Below are 23,081 nucleotides of genomic sequence, written 5' to 3' on the forward strand. Positions count from 1 at the left end.
GCATCAAGAGGAGTTGGGGAGCGTTTGTCATTTCATCCCTTTATCTCCTCCACTAATCTTTCCCACAAGAATAGAGAACTCAAACTAAGAAAAGCAAATCGATGGTTGCTGACTGCCTTAAATCAATTCCAGTTTGCACAAGGACATATTTCAAGTAGAGTGATGCTGAAACACAACTACAATCTTATTGAGCACCATCATTCAGTCTATTATGACCAGTAAAAAAAAAAAAAAAAGAGAAGAAAGATACAATTTCAAATCTTGCCTGAGACCTTGAAAACCCATAAAGGGGCCACTGTAAATGCAGAGAAAAGCTTGAAAGAGGACCTTAATGTACGGAATAAAGCACTAAGGATCTGTGTGGAACTGTTTTGTGGGGTCCAACATGTGAACTGAAGTAGGGAATGCCATCGTTTCCTTCAAGCACATTCAAGTACGAATTCCATCACAAGGACATAAAATGCAGCTTTGCAGTAAAAGCCAAAAAAGATACATAAAAGACCACTTTACATTATTTATTATTTAACAGTGTTCCACACTCTGACTCTGTTTCGAATCAGCCAAATCGTCTTCATTCCTGTAAAAATAAAACTCATATTTGCCTGTTGGATGTTTCCATGTGTTTTAGTACAGAACTAGCTAAAACAAGAGAACAATTTAAAACACAGCACTCCAAAAATGTACTTTTTGTTTTCAATCATATTTCAAGAACTTTTACTCCTGTTGGCATGATTTGGAAGAAAGGAGAGAGAGATTCAACAAAGAGCGACAGACCGAGACAACAAACCAACAATTTTAAAAACGAGTCTTTGGTGAGGCATCATATCTGAAGTTGTTGGTCATTCTCTTGTATGGGCCAATAGCAATAGTGACTTGCTGTCATTGTGGTTTATTGACTTACAAAACTCAAAGTTATTAATTCAGCTTTTCTCTTTGGTCATCTGCAGCACTGAATGACAGTGACCAAGAAACCCATGTGATATTTCTACTTCCTAGGGCTATAAGCTGACACAATTATGAGCACTTCTTTCAACACTAAAAACATATGCTTCTAGAAATTGCTTTGAATTTACCAGAAGACTATACAACATACACATACCTAAAGTGCCAAACGCATCTACAGTTTTGTAAATGTACCTGTTAGGAAGTCGAGCCAATTAAGCATAAAGATAAAAAGAACATAATTTATTTAAGACAAAATCTAAGCAGAAATAAATACATGACAACAATGTGTGTAATTTACTTTGTGAACCCAACAATGAATAATAAAAACACTTTCAGCGGTAACAAACAGAAGAAACAATGCCTCATCAGGCCACTGAATTCTGAAAGTATACCAACTTCTTAGACCAGACCATTAACAAAAAGTAATCTGTAACTGATTTGTCAAAGAATTTCAAAACTGACTTTAAGTCTTCATGTACTCCAATAACAAATGAAGTGTTTTGCTGTTAAATTAGAAATGTTTATAGGCCTCAACACGTAATAAATACAAAACCAAAAGATCAATCAATAACAATAGTCATTAGGACAAATTAGATTTAAAGGTAGATTTAACAGATGGTAGTAGATAATTAAAAAGGTAAGGAAATGCAGGGGGTGGGGGATGTTAAATCAATTAACCACACAAATTATGTTCATGAAAACAATCTAGAAATTAGGCAGGACTGATACATTCATTATGTGCATATTCCCCATCATTTAAAAACAGACAAAAACTGAGCTAAGACTTTCAACATCAGGAGCTTACAAATGTGATATGGTGCTGCTCGACTCTGTAAAATGTGTCCTGAACAAAAAACAGTGCTGGAATTCAGAAATTACAGCTGTATGATATATTAAATGTAATGACAACATGAAATGCCAGGGAATCACAGGATTGTGTGATCTGTAATTGATCTCGCACCATGTACCCTACATTCCTGAATAGAGTGGCCAATCATTGGCCCAGTGCTTTATCAGCACAATGACTGTTTGTGCGTACATTTACCCACCAAAACAGTATGCGAATACACTGTAAATACCGTTATATCCTGTTGTGAACCAGAGCTTGTGATTCCCTCCTAATCAAGATGGAACTACAAAAAACAGAAGGCCACAGAGTTGCAATTTCAAACACTAGCAGACACCAAATCTACAGACATTGGGACAGGGGAACATACTCACTTGGCACCATTGAAAAAAAAAAAACAACTATTTGATCCATTACAAAAAAATTAAATAAAAACAATAGATTGTTCTCAATAGATGGGTAAAAAAATAAAAAGGAAAGCAGAACATGGTGGTAGCTTATCAACAGTTGTTGAAATCATCTCCTCATCACAATGCCCTTTCAGATTACAGCTGACCTACAGCAGAGATCCTGTACATGCAGACAGACACATGGACACAAGCACATATCTTGACTGAGCCCTCAGTGCGGTCCTCCCTTTAAAATAATCACTACCGCGCAACCCCCCCCCCAACACTCAAATTCTCTCATTGCTTCTAAAATGGCTCAGTTAAAACCAGGGAGGTTACAATGCAAATTGAACATCACAAATCTGTTGGAACGCCTTTCATTTAAAAACACAAGTTTGTCCTTTATGGCAAGTTCAACTGCACACATTTTAAATACAACAGCTTCAAGTCAATAAGATGTCTACCCACGTGTTTAGCATCTCCTCTTCCTCCTCAACTCTTCTGCAGTTGTCCACTCTCCAACTCTGGTGAGCCCACAGCTATACCCAACCAGATATTCTGGCAATATCCATAGGCAGCCCCACATGCTCTTCTAACAAACAGTGACACATTGGTCCTTGCTGCGAAATTTTAAGACTCTCTCAGACTCGTCTGTGGTCCGTGGTCAACGGAATTTAGACCTATAAGTGAAACAAGCTATCTTGTTTGAATACACATATTTTTAAGGTTTGATCACAAGACAAACATGGGCACACGTATAACAGTTGTCAGTGTTATACAAGGAAAAAATTAGTTAGTGTGATTTTAGGCTAATATGAAGTCACACATTAGCATCCATGATATTATATGAAGCTAAATGTAGCTTCATGTATGTATCACTGTGTGAAATTGGATCCATCAGGGACTGTGATACAAACTGGAATATAGGCTGTTGCATGACTCTTACAGTAATGTCAAGGCCATGCACATACATGCTTAAACCTAACAGCATGTATGCAGTCATGCAGAGCAACCCCAGATGTTTTACCTGGATAAGTGTGATGTAATTCATTGCCAATACTAGTTTAAAAGGAGCCTTAGTGACCACTGAAGACAGAGGAAATTTAAACAGGAGGACAACAGTCTGAAATCTGACTCCAATTGACATGCATGAAGCCTCAAGAGGCTACCCTTTGAGCTTTCTAAAATAAAAGACATCATGAACCTGAAGATGTTGATGGATGAAACTCTTGTGATCAGGTGCATTAACATTAAACTCTCCTCACTGGCTTCTCTAAAACTGGTGGAGCTGAGCAGAAGGGCCACACTATGTTTCACCATGTAAAATAAATTGTAATGAGCCTCTGAGATAGTCTTTCACCTCATGTCATTCAAATTTCATACAGCAAACTGGACCGAATTGTCATTACTATGCCAACACACCACTAACACGGATTACTATTCTTCAAACTCATACTTTAGTCAATCTGTTTTTAAGGTTTATAAATCTTTCTCTCCAAATTAAAAAGGTAGTTGTCGTAGTAGTAAAAACAATGACAAGAGTTCACAGAGTCATCTGTGGAGGAAGCACTGGAAGTTGAACCAGGAGCTCTAACGATATGGTCAGTCATTGTGACGTGGTTGGAGTGAGTGAGTGAGTGAGTGAGTGAGTGAGTGAGTGAGTGAGTGAGTGAGTGAGTGAGTGAGTGAGTAAGAGTCATGGAGCAGAATATGCTTCTGTTACCCCCACTCAGTCCTTTCTGATCAAGTCGAACTGCTGGGTTTGCGACGCTATGCCGCCATGAGATACTGATGGTAGAAGAGGCCAAAAAGAGAGGTGGAGAAGAGGCAGGCAGCAATCCACCAAGTAAAGAAGGAAAAGAGGCCCCGGAACAGCAAGGGGCTGAAGACAGTCCGCAAGCCTCCCAGGGCCACTGACAGCTGGGCTACTGACGCCCGGGCTCCTGTTTCTACCACTGAAGCTGGCGTTGGGGCTGCCCCCATCACAGAGTCAGAGTTCATTTCATGGGTACAAGGCAGGTCTTCTTCAGGATAGACCCACCAGGAGTGTCCACCTGTTATTAAATAAGGCAAAAGAAAAAAGATAGCTTCAACTTATAGAAAGATGAGACATATTCTAAACTGGAAAGTCATCGAGCAGTGCATGACTCACCTAAGGTTTTTAGCAGCAAAGTTGTATGCAACAGCATCACCAGCGGTGCAACATACTGTAGTGCAATTACACACAAGTAGTAAAAAACACGTGCAACCTGTGAGAAATTGGAGAAAAAGTCAATTACTATGGGCTTTTACACAAATTGTTCAATAAAGCTTCTTTTAAGACCTGGGAGTTTTATTAACACCAAACTAATAGCTGCTTTTTATTTCTCTGAAACAATCTCCTCAAACATTCTCTAACATAGGGACACAGCCTAGTGACCACTATCAGTTTTAATAATGTTATGTTATTAGACAAATGACATTTTTACTGATGTGTCAGTTCATATAAATCATCACATTAGCAAAAATAAACATGTTGCTGAAATTGAACTTAGTATCTGAAGTCGTACATGTGATTAAATATATTGAATGTGATCACTCATAATTAAAGACTGGACATTTTCTTTCACAATCCATCTGTTAGACCACAACTCTTTCACCAAGTCTAGACATGAAATTCAGCTAAATATAAGAAACTCGTGACATCATACGTGTAACTGTAGTGCCATATTTTCTAGTCTGTGCTCATGTATATCAACACTTGCGTCTGTGCACATCCCGAACAACAATACAAGTTGTAACTTAGGAGATGTTGGGGAGAGCTTTTAAAAAAGGGAATGATAGGAGCTGATGTGTTTGCCCACAACTGATGCCAGCCTTAAAACACACTCACTGATAATGTATCCAATTTCCAAGTGCACCACAGGTAGGCTGCATGCCTCCTGCATAATGCATGTCCTGTGCGCAGATGCACAGAGTTTTGTGCTCTGTTCCTTAATGCACAAAGACAGGACCCTAAATGTGTCCATTTGCTTTTAATAAAAGGGAAAATGGCTCACTCCTAAATTTCTTCACCTAGGTAGCTCCATCTAAGTGGTTACTACGGAATTACTGATCTTAACATTGCTCTGCCTTTTAATCCCTTCCAACAGTACGCCATGTGTAAGTGGGATATAACTTGTGATTTTATGTTTTTAAAACTGATGCAGAATACTACACTGCTCAAAAAAATAAAAGGGAACACTTAAACAACACAATGTAACTCCAAGTCAATCACACTCCTGTGAAATCAAACTGTCCACTTAGGAAGCAACACTGATTGACAATCAATTTCACATGCTGTTGTGCAAATGGAATAGAAAACAGGTGGAAATTATAGGCAATTAGCAAGACACACCCAATAAAGGAGTGGTTCTGCAGGTGGTGACCACAGACCACTTCTCAGTTCCTATGCTTCCTGGCTGATGTTTTGGTCACTTTTGAATGCTGGCGGTGCTTTCACTCTAGTGGTAGCATGAGACGGAATCTACAACCCACACAAGTGGCTCAGGTAGTGCAGCTCATCCAGGATGGCACATCAATGCGAGCTGTGGCAAGAAGGTTTGCTGTGTCTGGTACCGAGATGAGATCCTCAGACCCTTGTGAGACCATATGCTTTTGCGGTTAGCCCTGGGTTCCTCCTAATGCAACACAATGCTAGACCTCATGTGGCTGGAGTGTGTCAGCAGTTCCTGCAAGAGGAAGGCATTGATGCTATGGACTGGCCCGCCCGTTCCCCAGACCTGAACCCAATTGAGCACATCTGGGACATCATGTCTCGCTCCATACACCAACGCCACGTTGCACCACAGACTGTCCAGGATTTGGTGGATGCTTTAGTCCAGGTCTGGGAGGAGATCCATCAGAAGACCATCCGCCACCTCATCAGGAGCATGCCCAGGCGTTGTAGGGAGGTCATACAGGCACGTGGAGGCCACACACTACTGAGCCTCATTTTGACTTGTTTTAAGGACATTACATCAAAGTTGGATCAGCCTGCAGTGTGGTTTTCCACTTTGATTTTGAGTTGGACTCCAAATCCAGACCTCCATGGGTTGATAAATTTGATTTCTATTGATAGTTTTTTTTTTTTTTTTTGTGATTTTGTTGTCAGCACATTCAACTATGTAAAGAAAGGAGTATTTAATGAGATTATTTCATTCATTCAGATCTAGGATGTGTTATTTTAGTGTTCCCTTTATTTTTTTGAGCAGTGTATAATAATGATTATCATATCTATTATCTTTTTCACCATCTTCTGCAGGTCAACGGTACTTATCCGTCCAGCCTCCTTCTTCATCTGGTCCACACCCTTCTGGGCCAGGTTGAGGTAGGCCTGCAAATGATGTCTCATCATAGCGAGCCGGAGCATACACATCAGTATGATGGCCCATAACCGTAACGTATCATACGTCTGCTCAGTCATCCTGATATTAATAGAAAGACAGGAGTGAGTAAGAGAGGGGAGATGATGTAGGGATGACAGCTTTTTTCTGGCCCGCAAACTCAACACATCATGCATCTGCTCTATCATTCGGATGGTAGGCAGAGACAATGAGACAGATAGGAAAGATAATAAGAGCAAAAGGAGTCATAAACAACTCAGACGAAAAAGTCAAAGAGGGTGAAATTGAGAGTTAAAAAAGGTGAAAAGGGGGGAATCAGACTTAATCGTGTTTGACCTTGATGGTATCACAGTCACTGACAGCAGCAGAAAAAAAAGTTTGACACATGACAGAATACAAACTTGCAACAAATGAAAGATGTTATCTTAGAATGAATAACCAGCTAACAAATGACAGCAGTTGAGATACAATAAAGAGCATTCCCTGAGGTATGACTCAATTTGTTTACCGTCTAATTTTAACCCAAGTAGACAACGTGTGTGTATTGTCACTTCATCTACGAGCTGAATACATTTGTTATCTCATTGAACTGTTGTAAATTCCATTTTCATAACTGCTCTTGCATTGTTTACATCCATTTTCCAGCACAAAAGGCACAATTACTTTCATTTTTACAGCTTTGCAATGTTGTCCCATCCCTCTTGTTTGAATGGCAGGTAATTAGCTCGCTCGATATCAAGGGAGTCCAACCGGCTTGCCTACCAAGTACAGATCCATCAACAAATGCTGCGAGTACATACACCTTCAGCACACTCATTTTCAAGAAATGTTTAGGCAACCTCACACATGAGCTACAAAGCATTCTACTATTGGCCTCATTGTCCATGCTCAATTGACCCTTCGCTAAGCCATGCCCCCCTTACTTCATGTTGCTAAGGCCGACAAACTGTCGGACCTGTTGGACTTTTATCACAACGCTGCCACAGTCTATTACTGCAGTCTCTGGAGAAATATTATCTAATTTTTGGAAAAAGTGATCTCAGAATAGTTTGGCAGTTCCACTGTGCATTTGAAGGTTGTTTTTAGGCTGTCAAACAGACGTCAAAGAAAGAAGCTAAAGCCTACTAATGAAGATCATAGGTACCCATCTCCCGAGCATCAGTGATATCTGTGAGGTGAGGTGCCTATGCAGAGCCCAAAGGATACTAAAGGACAGTACCCACCCAGCCACAGCCTGCTCACCCTGCTGCCTGCCTTCTGGGAAGAGATATAGAAGTCTTCATATTTATATATAAAACGGAAAATTTATAGAAAAACTGGACTATACTTGGAGGAAAGAAAGAGGGGAGGTTGAACTACTTTGTGAATTCAGAAAACATGTGTCTGTAACTTTATTCCAGATATCATTGTACTTTACTGTGACCAAGTTAGCATAGAATAGCCCTGATCGATCCGAACTTCATTCAGAAAACAAACATTTCAGAAGTTGTTGTCCTGCTGTCTTGCTGACAGACCTGACAAAGCATGAATTCATATGTTTAACAAATCTGCATAATGTTGTAGTTATTTCGCATCAGTTTAATCCGTTTATTGCTATTTAATCACAACAAAATGTTTACTTTGGGTTCATACAGTTGCAGTAATGGCGAGTTATGTTTATTCACGTTGTCGCGTTAAAAACGCCTTCTCGTGTTGAGTGTGAACACTTGCAGCGAATGTACTCACACGAGGAAAGCGTCACGAGGAGAAAATTCGCGGTTGGTCTGAATGCTGCATTAGGGTTAGAGTCCCTAAGTGTAAAAAAAAACAAAAAAAACAAAAAGGGCTGGATAGAGTGGGACATGGGGAATCAAAGGAGTAAAATAAGCAAAGGTGAGAGACCTGCCTGTTTTTATTTTCTATTTTACTTTTAAACCTTTATATTTTCCTATGTTGCTTTTATATTTAATGTAAAGCACTTTGAATTACCTTGTTGTTGAAATGTGCTATACAAATAAACTTGCCTTGCCTAATCAAATTGGCAACAGAACTTGCAGTGACCTGTACATCTGGATCAGACATTTAAAAACGACTGTTGGAGCTACTTAATTACTTTTACTTACAAAGGCACACTCTCCTTTCCCAGAGTGGGATTCATTATGTAGTCCTTGGTAATGGGCTTCACCCACAGCAGGACCATGATAAGAGGGGCCAGGAAGTTGATATGAAGCAGAGTCCTGTAGAAAAAGGGAGAAATGACGAGCTGAACAAATAATAATGCTAGATGCTAATAAACATCCAACAGGTTGTCCTCCTTTCCAGCGTCATTTCCAGTGTCTCAGATAACCTTTGATAATTAAAAAAAAAAAGTCTGACCACTGAATGAAACCCAAAGAGTGACTGATAAATATAGGTATAATTGTCGAGAACCATAACCAACTCCAATGTATTTGAGAAAATACAAACAAACAAATAGCTCGCTGAAATCCTCACTTTTTAATCATAATTTGACATTAATATAGTGAAAAATAATCAATGCAACTTTCCCTCAGAGGGGTGAGAAGATAACCAAGGCACAGATTTTGAAGGGCTCGGAGATAATCCCTGCTAGTGACAGGGTCTGAGGATGTAAGCTCATGACAGTTAAGAGCGGGAAAGGAAGAGGAGGCCATTTTGAAGAGTCTGCTATGCCAAAGTGGATTATCTGGATGCGACGTGCTCCAAGCTCTGCACCCCCTATCATGGTCGTAGACATGCTACCCAGTGAGTTCTGAAATAGAAATCTGCCCCAACTGAGGAAGTCTTCATCTGACTCACAGGGTGCCCTATCGTACCCGACACACTGAATAGTAGGAGACAAATATAACTGCAGTATAGTTGGCTGTTTCTTCTTACTCCAAGAGGGGACAGTTTGATACTTGAGCACAGTGTGGCCAATTTGAGCACATACTGTATTAATTAAGCCTAGAGCCACAGATACAGCAGACTATTCTAAAGCTTTATTTCCCCATTATCATCAAAAACATGCATGTTCCAATGCACCATTGACTCATTTACATAGGGTGACATGAAAGTTATTTGCTTTCACTTAAAACATCACTGTCGAGAAAATGAGTAAGGATAACAATAGGAAAAAATTACCATTAAGGCAGCTACAAAACATGGTACAACTAGCAAAAGTTAAAAAAAGAAGCATATTTATTTTTTCGTGACCAGCAAGTGATCTTAAAGGTTGTGTTTCAACGACGACTGCCATGACTTTCCACCTTTTACATCCTTATTATTAAGGATAAGAAAGGCATCAAATGTATTTAATGAAAAATACATGAGTGAGCGCAGAAGTGAAGACAATTAATGTAGTGGACTCACTGTGTAAATTTGGCTGTGGTGAGATTGAGTGCATCTAGGTGCATCTGGGCCAATCGTAGACCAGGGAAAGTTAGAAATGCTCCAATCAGGGAGCACAGCAGGGCCAAGATCAGCTTGAAGGTGAGCTTAGATATGGGACCCCTGTGAAAGAGAAAACACATAGTTAAGATACTCCTGTAGTTTCATGAGTCATAAAGAATTCATGAAGGCAGAGAAAACGAAAATGATACTAAGAGAATACTGATTTTGCACTTACTGGGACTCTAAGCCCTGGTGCTCCAGAAACTGTAGAGCACTGTCAGAGAAGTTTGCAAAACCTAAAAATGAAGAAACGTTTGACAGTGACTCACTCACTGGAGCAAACAGTAATAAAATCTGGTTGTTACCAACAGGGTCATTTGTGAGAAACTCACCTGTCTCCAGACCAAACTCCAGGTAGTTTTCAGTGACGATGAGAATGGCCATGGCTTTGACAAAGAAGAAGAAAGCAAAAGTAATGCAGAGTGAACGCTCACCTCCTTCCTCCAGCTTGAAGTAGTGGGCCGTTAGAGAGAAAAGACTTTTACTGTGAGGACAGTCAAGGAAAACAATCCCCAGGAGAACACTGGCACATAAAACCAACCTAAACTGCGTTACTGGTTTACTTTCAATGCCTTGAACAGGTTTCGTGTGAATCCTCTACCCCTTAATGCCACACAAACCTTGCTACCCGGCATGTGTGGGCTCATAATGTGTGGGTCTTTGGCACCAGTGCGTGTCATTGCAGTTGTAATAGTATTTTACTCTGCCCCAGTCAACACTGATCAAAAAGCTAAGGACAGAGCATGTTTCTAAAAGCGAACTTTGGTCACCACGGAGATTAAACTCTTGGTTTTTGAAACATGCAAAATTTTCACTCCAGTTTAGTCCATTTCATTAATGGTATTCAATCCAATGAAGTCCCCCCGTTCAGTAATGTGAAGACAGCTGTATAAACACTCACTAGACAAGTCCGAGCCAGCATGAGGCTGAAGAGAGAAATAGTTATGTTTGAGCTATCACGTTGTGGGCTAAAACTAAAATACTGCAGAGCTGGCCTGTCAACATTAGCTAAAGGTGAGGAAATGCAGCCACTTTTATAAATTTCGGTAAACAAGGGGAGGAAGCAAGGTACTATTAGCTGCAGATACATGAAGACTTATCGGTGAAGGGTGAGGCAGCAGAGTTTATCTCCAGGCAGAGAGTCTTAAACATATGATCAGAGCTGAAATAGGAAAACTGAAATCAAGTGTTCCATTAACACATATATTGAGCCAACATATTCCCTCATCTTCATCGTCCCATTTCATCTGTTCCCCAGTCTGTCCCCCCCCCCCCCGAGCATGTCAGTCTGTTGGGCTGTGAAAATTGGGCCTCCAATCTCCAACATACGCAGGAAATGACACACCATCTGACCGGGCTCGACCAGGAGCACTGGAAAGATTGATCCCTGTGGTTGGTGGCAAGGATAATGCATATTATTTAACCATCATTCAGCGTAGCAAAATAGCAGGTAGCTGTGGAGCATTAAAAGGTGCTGGCAGTCAAGCTAGGAGCAGCTTTGGCAGTCACTTTAAAGTCTATCTCCACCACTGCTGCATCCACACAATCAAGCTGGAATGATTTGGTCTCTCATAGACAAAGAGATGTAAACCCACAACATATGTAGGACGGAAGTGAGGAACGTAACGTGAAATTAATGGAAATGTGTGAGTAAAGAGCAGAGTCCATTGAAAACGCATTTGATCAGGTGAAACCTCTATCCCGCCTACAGACGTAATGTAAAGCATATAAATGTGTTGCCAATTTAACAGTGACGAGATTTAACACTCCGATATTAAAAAAAACACAGCTAACAAAAGATGTCAAGAGTGACTTATGTAAGGATACATGACAAAAGTGAGTACTAGCAGGCACCAAACCACACTGATGTTCATCTCTCCTGAGGGCTGAGCCACATTATAGTAGAGTTCTGTTATGAGATAGACCACAGTTGCCGCTACTGTGAAATCCACCAGCCACTGGAACTCTGGGAAGTAGTGCAATGCTGAGGGGGGGGGATAAAGAATATAATTAAATCCAAATATTCAATAATAAAATACAGCACAGTATACACAGATGTTAAGAGTGTGTTGCTGAAAGGTTACGACTAAACGTTCTTTATTAGACATGTGTTCTGTTATACCTAACGTGTCGACTTCTGTGATGCATTTCGTCTCCAGCTGTAAGTCGATGTCCTTGGGGACGGTTAGCGGCTTATTGTCTATATGACCGTTGTACTTCCTAGGGCGAGAAGAGGAAAGAGCAGCAAAAAACACAACTAGGGTCAGGATAATAGAAACAAGCAAATCCAAAATGCAAGTAAACCGCATTTTAGACCATTGATATTTTTTTATTCTGTGAAGAGATACAAACTATAAAACACATCACTATGCTGAAATGAGATTCTTTTAGTGGGTTCTGTTCTAGCAGACATCTTTCCTTTTACACAACTGGGTTCCCAAATAGTCATTACAATAGTAAAACCCTCAAATTCACTGTAGCTATGACATCTAAATTTAATAGTTGGCAGAGGTATAGTTACTTTTATTACTACTGAACTCTTCTGGGCCAAGACGGCCAATACATAGGCAGGGCTAAATCACTAACAGCAGGCGAATGGGGAGCTGTTCTTTAGGCTTGAAGAACTATCTGGTGGGCCTCTGCAGTTCTGGGCTTTGTTTGTTCAGCCCTGTGTGTGCACTGGATTCGCAGGACAATGCCACTGTAAGACTCTTGGGCCAAACATGCCCTGGCCAGATTTCATCTCAGAGGGGCTCAGCTTTACCCCTGACTGAGGGAGTCAGACTGTTAACAAAAGGGAACGGAGCTGCATGGCACGAGCTGGCAAAAGGAAAGCGGCCCATCTTTTTCTTCAAGGGATTACTGAACATGTGGTGCTAGAGAGCCCTGACCTGCCTCATACAGGGTTAGAGAAAGGACTGCACAACAAACCTCTGCCTTAAGTTAGGAGCTGGACACCACGAGGAACAGTAAGGATTAACTTTCAGTTGTGACTTTTAATTTAAATTCATGTTTAAAAAAAGAAAAAAGAAAAAGGAGGGTACAAAAGGAAATGGCACTAAATCCACGTGTTAAACATATGGTTCAACTTTCTTCCAAATCTAATAGTAGTTTATTTTATTTAAAAAAAAAAAAAATGCAAAGTATGTTTTGAAGGACATCATTTTCCACAATCAAAGCTTGACATCTGACCACTTTGAAGAGATAATGGCGTTTGGGAAACTTTGATTTGAGAGAGGATGCAATCCTTTTTATCTGTCATCCACTAAAATAGCCTAAATAGTAATGGCTCCCGAAAAAAATAAAAAAAAATAAAAATAAAACCAGGACCAACTTTCTTCACATCCACTAGACAGGGCCACTTCTAAGCAGAGTTGAGCCATAAAGGAACAAAACAACAAAAACAGACTTCTGTCTCCTTACTTCAAATGGGCCTTAAATGAGCCACATAAACACATCAGCTTCATCTGTTTGCCGACAAACCTGTGGTCTCCATCCATCTCAATGTCTGCTTCTCATCTTTTCTTTCCTCTCTGATGAAAGGCGTGCCTTTCGTACCTCCTCTGTGTCACTGCATTTCCCCAACTCCCAAACAATAGCCCCTCTTCATTCCAGCCCACCCTTCCCTTCCTACCTGTCTTTCCTCTTCTGTCCTTTTTGTTTCCCAGCTAAGCTCCTCAACTCATCTTCCGTAGGGTGCTGATACCACCGCAGACTGAACAAAGAAAAGGAGAGGGATGTGGAATCAGGTTCAGACATGGACAGAGGAGTAAGAAAAAGGACACAATAAAGCAGATATTTCAAAAGCTGTGGATGAGGGGAAAAAAACAGACAGACTAAAGCTAGATTTATTGTCCTAATATGTTATTATTAAGACATACCAGCATGAAACACAAGTACAGAAGCATGGAAAGAGTATGTTACATGATTTGGACTAAAGAGATATATTGCATCATCACTGTCTGTTCACTTTCATGGTGTCTTCACGTCAAAATGCTAAGCAAATTTTGTTGAAAATATTCAATTTGGTAAAATCTTTGCACGTATTGCGAGGCTTTGCAGAGAGTAGGGAGGTCCATATAGAGCGGAGGGACAGAGCCGCTGCTCACCAACAGACAGCTGTTGAGAGGCGGGGAAATGCGGATTTATCTTCACTTCCGCTTATCAAATTGTCTGCAACAGCGAGCCGCGGCGATGCCGACAATTGTAATTAGCCTGTAATTAAAAGTTGTTTGCTTGTTGTCTTGTGGACAGACCTAAAAGCATGAATTCAGACTTTTTACAAATTGGCATCATGATGTAGTTATTATACTTGCAACGGAAATTCGCATCGCAGTGTTCATACCAAATTAAGAGAATTCGCATCTACTCTTTTTGCATTGACTTTGCATGTAAACATGGCGTCTAAAAACTGCTTCGTGTTTGGTGTAAACAGATCATAAATCATAACTCACTTCCTGTTAAAAGCTTAAAATGCATTTGCATCACTCCTTAAACATTTAAAATAATCATCAGATTGAAAAATGCTCTTCAAAGCAGTGACATTAAGACTTGATTCTATGAACAGGACAAACAAAAGCCTAAATTTGAAACAACTGAGCTTTATGATTAATTCCCAAACAACAAAACAGACAATTCTCAAAGCTTTACTTTACATCAGTGACTCTGATACACATCTAGAAAGCATTTGTGAGAGGCTTTAAAACAGCAAGGTTATCTCTCCCTAAGGACTGAGCTTGAAATAGAGCATTCTTTTGAAGATTTCAGACATCTTCCTTAACTTTAGAAACCTTCTTGTCAGAGCATCTTGAGCAGCACTGAGTGGTAGAGGAGGATAGATGTAGCACAGCTTGTTTTGCCCTTGTACATTTATTTATTATGGAAAATGAATTACAAAATATTCTGGAGGGACACTCCAGGCATTCTGCTTAGGGCAAAAGCAAAAATAAATAAATAAATAAAATGCTTCAACTGTGGCCTGAAAAGAAAAAATAATTAATTATTAAATATGTTCCAAGAAGCTGTTTACTGAAAAACATATGTGGCACTAATTAAAGAAAATGAGGCGGGCACTTTGTTTTTGTGCATCGTCCTCTCGGGTCATCCCAATATTTGAATACCCTTTTGTCTTTGCTATATGATTTAATGATTCTTTTTCTTCTTCTATCCAAACCCTCTGCTGTCTGAGTAAACATTTTGATCCCCATTGTTGTGGACTCTTTATGAAATAAACTTCTCAGAAGGCAAGCACACTGAAGAAATGACACATTTAGAGAAACAATCTGAAACAGCATGTACAGGACTACATTACCTGCCACTGCAGAGTAGCCATCTTGCGAAGGAATAATGAGGTATGATTTTCTGAATTACACTGGCCATTACCATGGTAACCACCAGCTGCACACCGATCACACCCTGTGGAAATAGGATGGGGATTTAAAATCACATTTAAATAGCAATTATACATGCCATAAAACAGTTACACATATGAAATATAGGTTTATATAGTCTGATAAAGGCTGAAGCATATCTCCCAACTATATAAGTGTTTCAAATGAATGAAGTCCAAAATCATATTACTGCAAATGATCAATACAATTATTTAAATGTGCCCTCTACAGACAAACTCCTTGATGTTTTTCCAATAGGGACCACAGATTAAATTCAATGGGGCTTCAATGGCACAGGAAACAGATGCTTATATTGCCAAAGCAAGTGTGAAATGAAAACATGTACATAAACAGAAGATGTTGTCCCAACAAACCTTTCAAGATTGCAGTGCAGAGGGCTAGTGAATAGGCCAACTTGTTATGACAGGCTTTGAATATTTATGATATACCATCTAGCAGCATAAACGTGTCCATATGTGGAATTTAGCATAAGCCACAAGCATAAATGCTGGTAGATCCCCCATCTTATAGAATTTTTACTTTTAGATGTTTTATTACAGAGAGTATAAAACCCATGACCAAAATAGTCATACGTTCTGTCATTGTGTTACTTTTGGATAGAACTATAGTGAAAATAAATGATTCCCCTTTTCGCTGGGGAGCCCCTGGAACCCTCTCAAGGACCACTGGGGTCCCCGAACCCACCTTTGAGAAACACTGGCCTATGGGTTTTCTGAGGATAATTCCTTGGCAGTATAATCAGTGAGTTAGCTCTTAACTGACAAAGGCAAAACACTACCGCTGTAAGCAAGATGTGATGTCAAAAATCTTGTCATGAAATTTGGAATGAATATTCATTGTGCCCAGAAATGGATATCCTACTGCCTTTCCTATAGCTGTGCTAAATGTGCTAAGCTCGTTAATAAGGATGAATATTTCTGATGCAAGACTGCATGGCTCTTTCCTCTAGGTGAGGTGTCTGATTGATAATGCAGCCAATAACAAAAGCATAAGTTAGATGGATTCAACCATTCTACATGAAATGCCACCTTCAAAACATAAATTAGGCAAATAGAGTCCTCAATGATATTATTCTTTTTCTATTTTACTTAAAGCCACTATTTATATATGACAAATTTGCAACTTGAGACTTCAGAGTTGTACACCCCTCCCAATAACACTGTGGCAATCTTTTAGGCTACCAACATACTTATATTACCTTCCCAAAGGTCTTAACATCATTCAATGCCTTGATTTGCGTGACTTTAACAGGGTATATACAGAAATCCAGAAGTGAAATTCAATACCTTTTAAGACCTTTTCAACATAACTTAAGACTGCCGCGCCACTTTGAGCTGTAACCGGTTAAGTCAGCCTCATACCTTAAAAAGAGGAATTGTGGAGTTTTTAAAAGGAATTTAAACATATTTATAACATTTTATTGCCTATACGTGACCAGGTTGTAACCTCACCTAAAAATTGAGACATTCACCAACTTTCTCAGTTGCCTAAAACAGTCTGTTTAGGCGTACTGCTTTCTATGTGAAGGACTTGTAGGATTTCCTGCGAAAATCCATCGTCTTACACAGGCTGTGATGTTTGTGTGTGCAACATTACTGCAAAACATGTGAAACATTGTGATTTTGTGTTTTAGTTGGTTCAAACTAGATAGCGTTAGCTTGCCTGCATAATATTAATTCCAGTTACAGCCGTTTCATTTTGGGGTTGTTTTTTATTCATTAACTTTGTGCAAGAAAAATATTCTACAGTTAGTTAGTCACTAACTTTAATTTTAAGTAGGCTACTAACTCATCAATAATAATAATAATAATAATAATAATAATAATAATAACTTTTTAGGCAGAACGATTAGTTCAACATTTGGAAAGTTTGCTGTAGCACATCAAATGTTTTTTTAAAAATCCTGCTCCATCTAGGCTGTGATTAATCTGTTCACAAAAGTGACGAGCGCAACGGCTTTCTGAAAAGTTGAAAGTGTTTCAATAAAGAGGCACAGATGTAGCTAAATAGCCACCTAACGTTAGCCAAACCAATATGCTGCTTATATTTTCCCTGTTGTCTGCTGTCTCATCGCTTCACCTGCTGACAGCGCATCTTGCTCTTGTTTTTGAGTAACGGGGCTGTTCGCGTGGCCACAGAGCTCATGGTGCATTCCATTTGACATGGGAAGTCGGAATTTCCGAGTTCCCAGTTGGAACTTCCAACTGGAACGCCCCCAGAAGTAGGATTTCCGACTCGGGAAGTCGGGAGAACCGCACTACCCCGACTTCGTGATCCAAGATGGCTGTCGGGGTATCAACAGTTAGTGAAAGCTGTAGTTTATACTGTTTATTAGCACTTCTGTGTACTTGTGACTCATAAATGTTCGTACACAAAGTGCTGTCCAACAGCTGTCTGTGGACGTGTTGCTACAGTGTTTAGTGTGAATAAATACTGCACAATGTGTTTTTTTAACCAACCGTCGTATCAATAGCTAACCTGGCTAGTTGTAAACAACAGCTGGCCGAGCGAGGTTTTCCGACTTGTTAACTGGAATGCCGTCAACTCGGGTGTGTCGTCATTCCCAGCTCCGACCTCTGACTTCTGAGGTAAATGGAACGCGGCATCAGTCCGACCATGTTTTGAACAATTAGCATTGGGGATTCGGCGTGGTGGAAGGTTACGGTCGGTTGTGCTCGTAAATCAGTTTTCCGGTTCGCATGGATCTATTTTTAGGGGCGTATGAGAGTGAAAGGCTCGCACGGTAGATCCTAGATCCCTGCGCCTAACGTTACACAGAATAACAACTCGCTACGTTCTGCCTGTCTAGTAATTTTGGGTATGCAATATAAATCAATATGTTCACCCACACTTTTACCAGACAAACTCTTTGGACAAAAAGGATGTTCACATTGACAAAAATATCTTTAAAATTGAATACCCTTTTAAATGGCGATCAAGACTATAATACTTGTTAATGGCCTTAATTTTCGCAAAATTGATTTATTACCTTTTAAAACTTTTTAAGACTCCGCGGACACCCTGTTTAAATACTCTCAACTACATGACCATATCCAAAGTCCCGAATAACTCATGTGGCATCATGGTAAACAACATGGTATCTTGAAGTGTCTGGGACTTTGAATTGGTTATCAAGAACCAAATTTCCAAGAACCGTAGATTTTTTAAGACAAGTGCATTTCAATTCTGCTTATCGGTTCCTAACTTTTTTCAGTCGCGCTCCCGGTTGAACTGCAGCGAACATTTTACAGTCCAAAAAATTTGCACTTCTCTGCCAGGACCTGCCACACGGACCTAACGTCACATCATCAAGCATGCGAAAAGAGAGTACTTCTGTTTACATCCCTGGAACATGGAGGACCGCTCAAAGGTTTGGCTTAGCTTCACACAAAAAAACAAACAAAAAAACAAACAAAAAAAAACAGATAACAGCAAAATGCAACACTGGCAGTAAGAATATTTCATGCAAGGGAGGACGCACCTCCAATATGACGAAGTATTTACTTCAACATGGTGTGAATCTGAAGGAATGCACTGTGTTCATGTGTTGCGGCCTCCCACCTACAATGATGCCCCAGAAGCAGCTAACGCTAACAGTAGCAACATCTCACACTCAGGTACAGAATACAGGTGAGCTGACATTCACCTTGTATATTTAAGGTAAACGAATGTCTAGAAATTATTCCAATATATATTTTTCTTAGATACAAGTCCCCAGAGACATCCCTCTAATACAGAAAGTCCTTTCACTTTAGCCATGAAGGGGAAGATGAGCAAAGAGAAAGTGGATGAATGTCAACCTTCGGTGACAAGATTTGTGATCAGTAGAATCGGAAATCATTAACACTGAAATCATACCTAACCCTGTTGGGACTCGCCCCTACTCTACTGAACGTGACAAGACAATCTACAACTTGAGGTGATCAAGATTTGGCAACCAGAAGAGATGCGTCTATACCATTACTACAAGAGATGCACCATGACCGTGACCAGGGCCAATTAGTCTTACATATCCCATTCTGTGCCGGTCAAATTTACACACATGCTACCAAGTTTGGTTATTTTATCTATCAACAGTTTCTTGTTGGATGATGCAATTTGAAATTATATATATCTCAAATGCAATGGTAACTATTTTTAAAAATGTGCCCAGGAAAATGAACAGCCAGCACTCCTGTGGTAGTTACCCAAAGATTTAGCAACATAAGGAGCTCAATATCAACACAGCACAGTTGGATCAATATTCACTTAGGCTTAAGAGACCAGAATCATTGCCATCATGTTGCCTTTTTATCCAGTCACTGTAGGGTAAGGTCGGCGGGTTGGCCTCTCTGTTTGGCAATCAGCAGGAATCATTGATATTTGCATGCACACATACGCCAAGAAGACCAATTAGCTAACTAGTCCCCAATAAAATACGTTTCTCTTTTCCAACAAGAGCCTTAAATATGTGCTAGCACCTGGACATCTAGCAGGGTATCTACCAATACAAACTCCTCACTTGAATATACAGCAATAGCTCCTGTAGCCTTTTAAACATGATGTTTACACATCAATAAAATTAGGCTAAACAAAACTCCCTGCCCTACCTCAATCCCAACAGAGGCTAAACTCACCTTGAAAGGGAAATTTAGAACGCTAATTTCACTTGCCAATTTCAATGTGCATCTTGGTGGCAATTTTGGGAATCATTGGCCCATTACGAAATACCATTTTTATAGAATGGAAATTTATTTATAGGGCTCAAGCTATTTCAAAAAGTAAAAAGACCAACACTACTGACATGTTGATTCTGAAAATGCGTTGTCTGGGTCAATTCAACATCTAGCGGGTCCTTACCCTTTCCTGGTCAGCATGAACTATATCCTATGCCTTTAAGTTAGTGGTCATTTCTTTATTGGCCTTATTCAAAATTGGCCTAAAATTGTACTCTACATTTCTGCAGCGACGCTCCTTTATTCACATATTTTACAAGAAATAGGAATTTGGGCCATACTGAGGATAGTTGAACATGTTAACCTAACAACCCTGCGCATAACACTATAGTATATGTATTTCGGGTGATGGTTAAACCTATGTCAGACTGCAGTAGGTGTAGGAGGTGGAAGTGACTGACACCTAGACAGGAGAGGAAATGATGAGGCCAGACCTATACACTAGACCTAGATTGTGGATTGGTTATGGGTATCCCCAGTGTCACCCAGCATGTGGTAAGCTCCAAAAGCTAAAGTCAATACCTCTTCTGAAGTCACAGAGGGGAGAGTGGGTGCCATTAATTTTGCAATTATACTCACCAAGTTGTGACGCGTGACCAAACATAACCTCTCTGACTCAAGACATTCTCCGTGTGAGTAACGGTCATGCTATATAGGTCAAAAGCACACAGCCTTCGTTTGGTGGATGCTGACCATCCTCTGTGGGGGACCTGCAAGCATCTCAAGCCTGGGGGAAATTGAGCCAGCATGGACCCTCTTATCTTGCCCAGTCTGCTTGACCCCCTCCACACAACAACCAAATGAAATCTGTAGGGGGTGGGGAGTGGGAGCTACAGTGATAACCACCATCCATAAGAGCTCAAACACCTCACTATTTTGCCCATAAAACTAACCCTAAAGCACTGAAAGCCTGAATTGGCAATCATCTTGACTACTCTTAGGTGCATTTCAATCTACTATATAAAACTATTGTGTGTTGGACATCTAAAATTACAATGTCTAATAGAAAAGAAATGCAACTGTGGTTAGAGATGGGCCACAGTATATATTGAAATGGGCCTGATACTAATATTGATAATAAGAGACTAGATCCTGGATGTTTGTCATTTATGTGATATATATTGTACAGTAGCCTACATTTTTTATTTATCCCCTCCCCTAATATTACAGTATACCATGGGGGTCCTACAATGCGCTGGAAATGTCCATACTCCCAATACCTTCTCTGAATGTCCTACCTGCTGGATTTGAAGACTATTCCTGCCTGGTAATCAGGCTAGTTTCTAAATGTTGTCACTATTCTCCTGTCCCAGGTGCTTTAATAGAGGATAATATTAAGCCGATTGTGGACATCTTGGTTGTATTATGTGAAGAATAAGACAAATCACCTAAATATTCATAAAACAAATCCCAAAAATAAATACACCCCGATTATGTTGGAGCTACCACAAACTGATACATTACATCCCATCTTTCTGTTGATTTTGTCAGATGTACTTGCCAGTTGTATAGAGATTCAAGACACCAACTGTGTTTTAGAGCGTTATTTGGGGATTACTTGGTGCTATAACAAATTGACTATGATGGTCACAGTCAGAACTGTCCATTCTTTGAATGTATACACACACACACACACACACACACACACACAAATGTAATGGCACATGCACACAGGGCAGCTTGCAGTAAACGTCTATGAATTTCCCTCAGTAAATTCACGAGGCAAACATTTATCCTGACAGGTTATAAAACCCTTATATGATTATGTGAACTTAGATGTTACTATCGGAGTGTTGAGCAAATGCTTGTGACATTACGAATAAACTACACCAAATGAGCATTACCACTAAATGATTAACTCCGTTCCTCTGAGGGCATCCTGAGGGCATCCTGAGGGCATCCTGAGGTCAAACTGAGCAGGCCAGGTAGGTAAACACACCTTGACTTCTACCTAAAGGTATCTTGCTGCCAGCTGAATGACATGCTAACTGTTTGTCGGTATGATTCATACTTGTATATTTAACTTACCTTCAGCATCTGCCCTACAGTAGTTAATGCCAGTACTCCCAAACACTATGTGAGTGAACACCACTTAAAACAGTCACCGTTATATACTATTAACATCACAAAACATACGGCGTTCACTGTTAGCTACCGCTGGCTAAACAGCTACACTGACCGGCTACAAGTACCTGCGCTAGCTAGCAAGCTAAGCTAATGGTACAGTGCAATCACCAGAACAAATTGGCTGAAAACATATATGGGTCAGCAACGTCGCAGTAGACATTCACATGACAGTGTGTGTTATCAATGATTGTTTTATCAATGAAGTGCGGCAAATAAGAGAAAGCGTTGAGTTCAGGTGCTCGCTGTTACACTCACCATGTTGATGCAGTGCAGCTGAAACGGACTCTATTACCCCGACAACACTGAGCACCGCGAGTCGGAAATCAAGCGGCGAGGAGCACATATGCCCTTTTTGCGGTGGTTATACACAAAATGAAGGGGTTTTTTATTCAAACTGTCGCCGTAACCTTGCAGAGAGGAGTTACATCGTCAAAAATCAATGGATTCAACCTCCGATCCCAAGTATTTTCAACTGCAGTTTAATACAGCCTATGGCTGCAGTAGAGGTCACGCTAAAACTCTGGGTAGGAAGGTGTCCTCAAATATGCCTGTACACGGAGAGTAAATTACGATGATTTAATTATTCTCACTCCCACAAATAAAAAGCAAACTATGGATATAATACCGTAAACAGGAATGTATGCTATTTAATTTAAATATTTGACTTAAAAATTACATATACTTTGTCATTTTGTACAGGATTAGGCAAGACCACTATAAGCATGTATTATGACAGCGACAACCGGAAGAGAGTAAACAGTCACCACCACACATGACAGATCGGTACCTGCATCAGGTGTCTGGTACTGTGGACATAGAGTCGTTGAAGTAGAGTGACACAAATTACACTTTCT

The 23,081-nt window shown here is 40.1% G+C and overlaps 1 protein-coding gene across 1 annotated transcript; it reads right to left on the bottom strand.

Moving 5' to 3' along the window:
- Positions 1 to 1,170: 1,170 nt before the first annotated feature.
- tmem161b (transmembrane protein 161B) lies at positions 1,171 to 22,727 on the bottom strand. The gene is made up of 12 exons (XM_046035103.1): positions 22,483 to 22,727; positions 15,286 to 15,389; positions 13,609 to 13,689; positions 12,097 to 12,194; positions 11,802 to 11,958; positions 10,307 to 10,458; positions 10,150 to 10,210; positions 9,894 to 10,034; positions 8,648 to 8,761; positions 6,452 to 6,626; positions 4,334 to 4,430; positions 1,171 to 4,235 (listed from the first exon to the last, which is right to left on the bottom strand). Exons 1-12 carry the CDS (start codon positions 22,483 to 22,485, stop codon positions 3,952 to 3,954), a joined length of 1,467 nt encoding a protein of 488 aa, XP_045891059.1. The 5' UTR covers positions 22,486 to 22,727; the 3' UTR covers positions 1,171 to 3,951.
- Positions 22,728 to 23,081: the final 354 nt, after the last annotated feature.

Source organism: Micropterus dolomieu, linkage group LG21 (assembly GCF_021292245.1).
Source record: "Micropterus dolomieu isolate WLL.071019.BEF.003 ecotype Adirondacks linkage group LG21, ASM2129224v1, whole genome shotgun sequence".
NCBI classification, from domain to species: Eukaryota; Metazoa; Chordata; class Actinopteri; order Centrarchiformes; family Centrarchidae; genus Micropterus; species Micropterus dolomieu.

Excerpts from the sequence above, each read along its gene's own strand:
- tmem161b (XM_046035103.1), bottom strand. Across the intron at positions 12,195-13,608 it reads GGACAGAAGAGGAAAGACAG|GAAGTACAACGGTCATATAG; the intron begins GTAGGAAGGGAA and ends TTCTCGCCCTAG. Across the intron at positions 4,431-6,451 it reads CCGTTGACCTGCAGAAGATG|GTTGCACGTGTTTTTTACTA; the intron begins GTGAAAAAGATA and ends AATTTCTCACAG.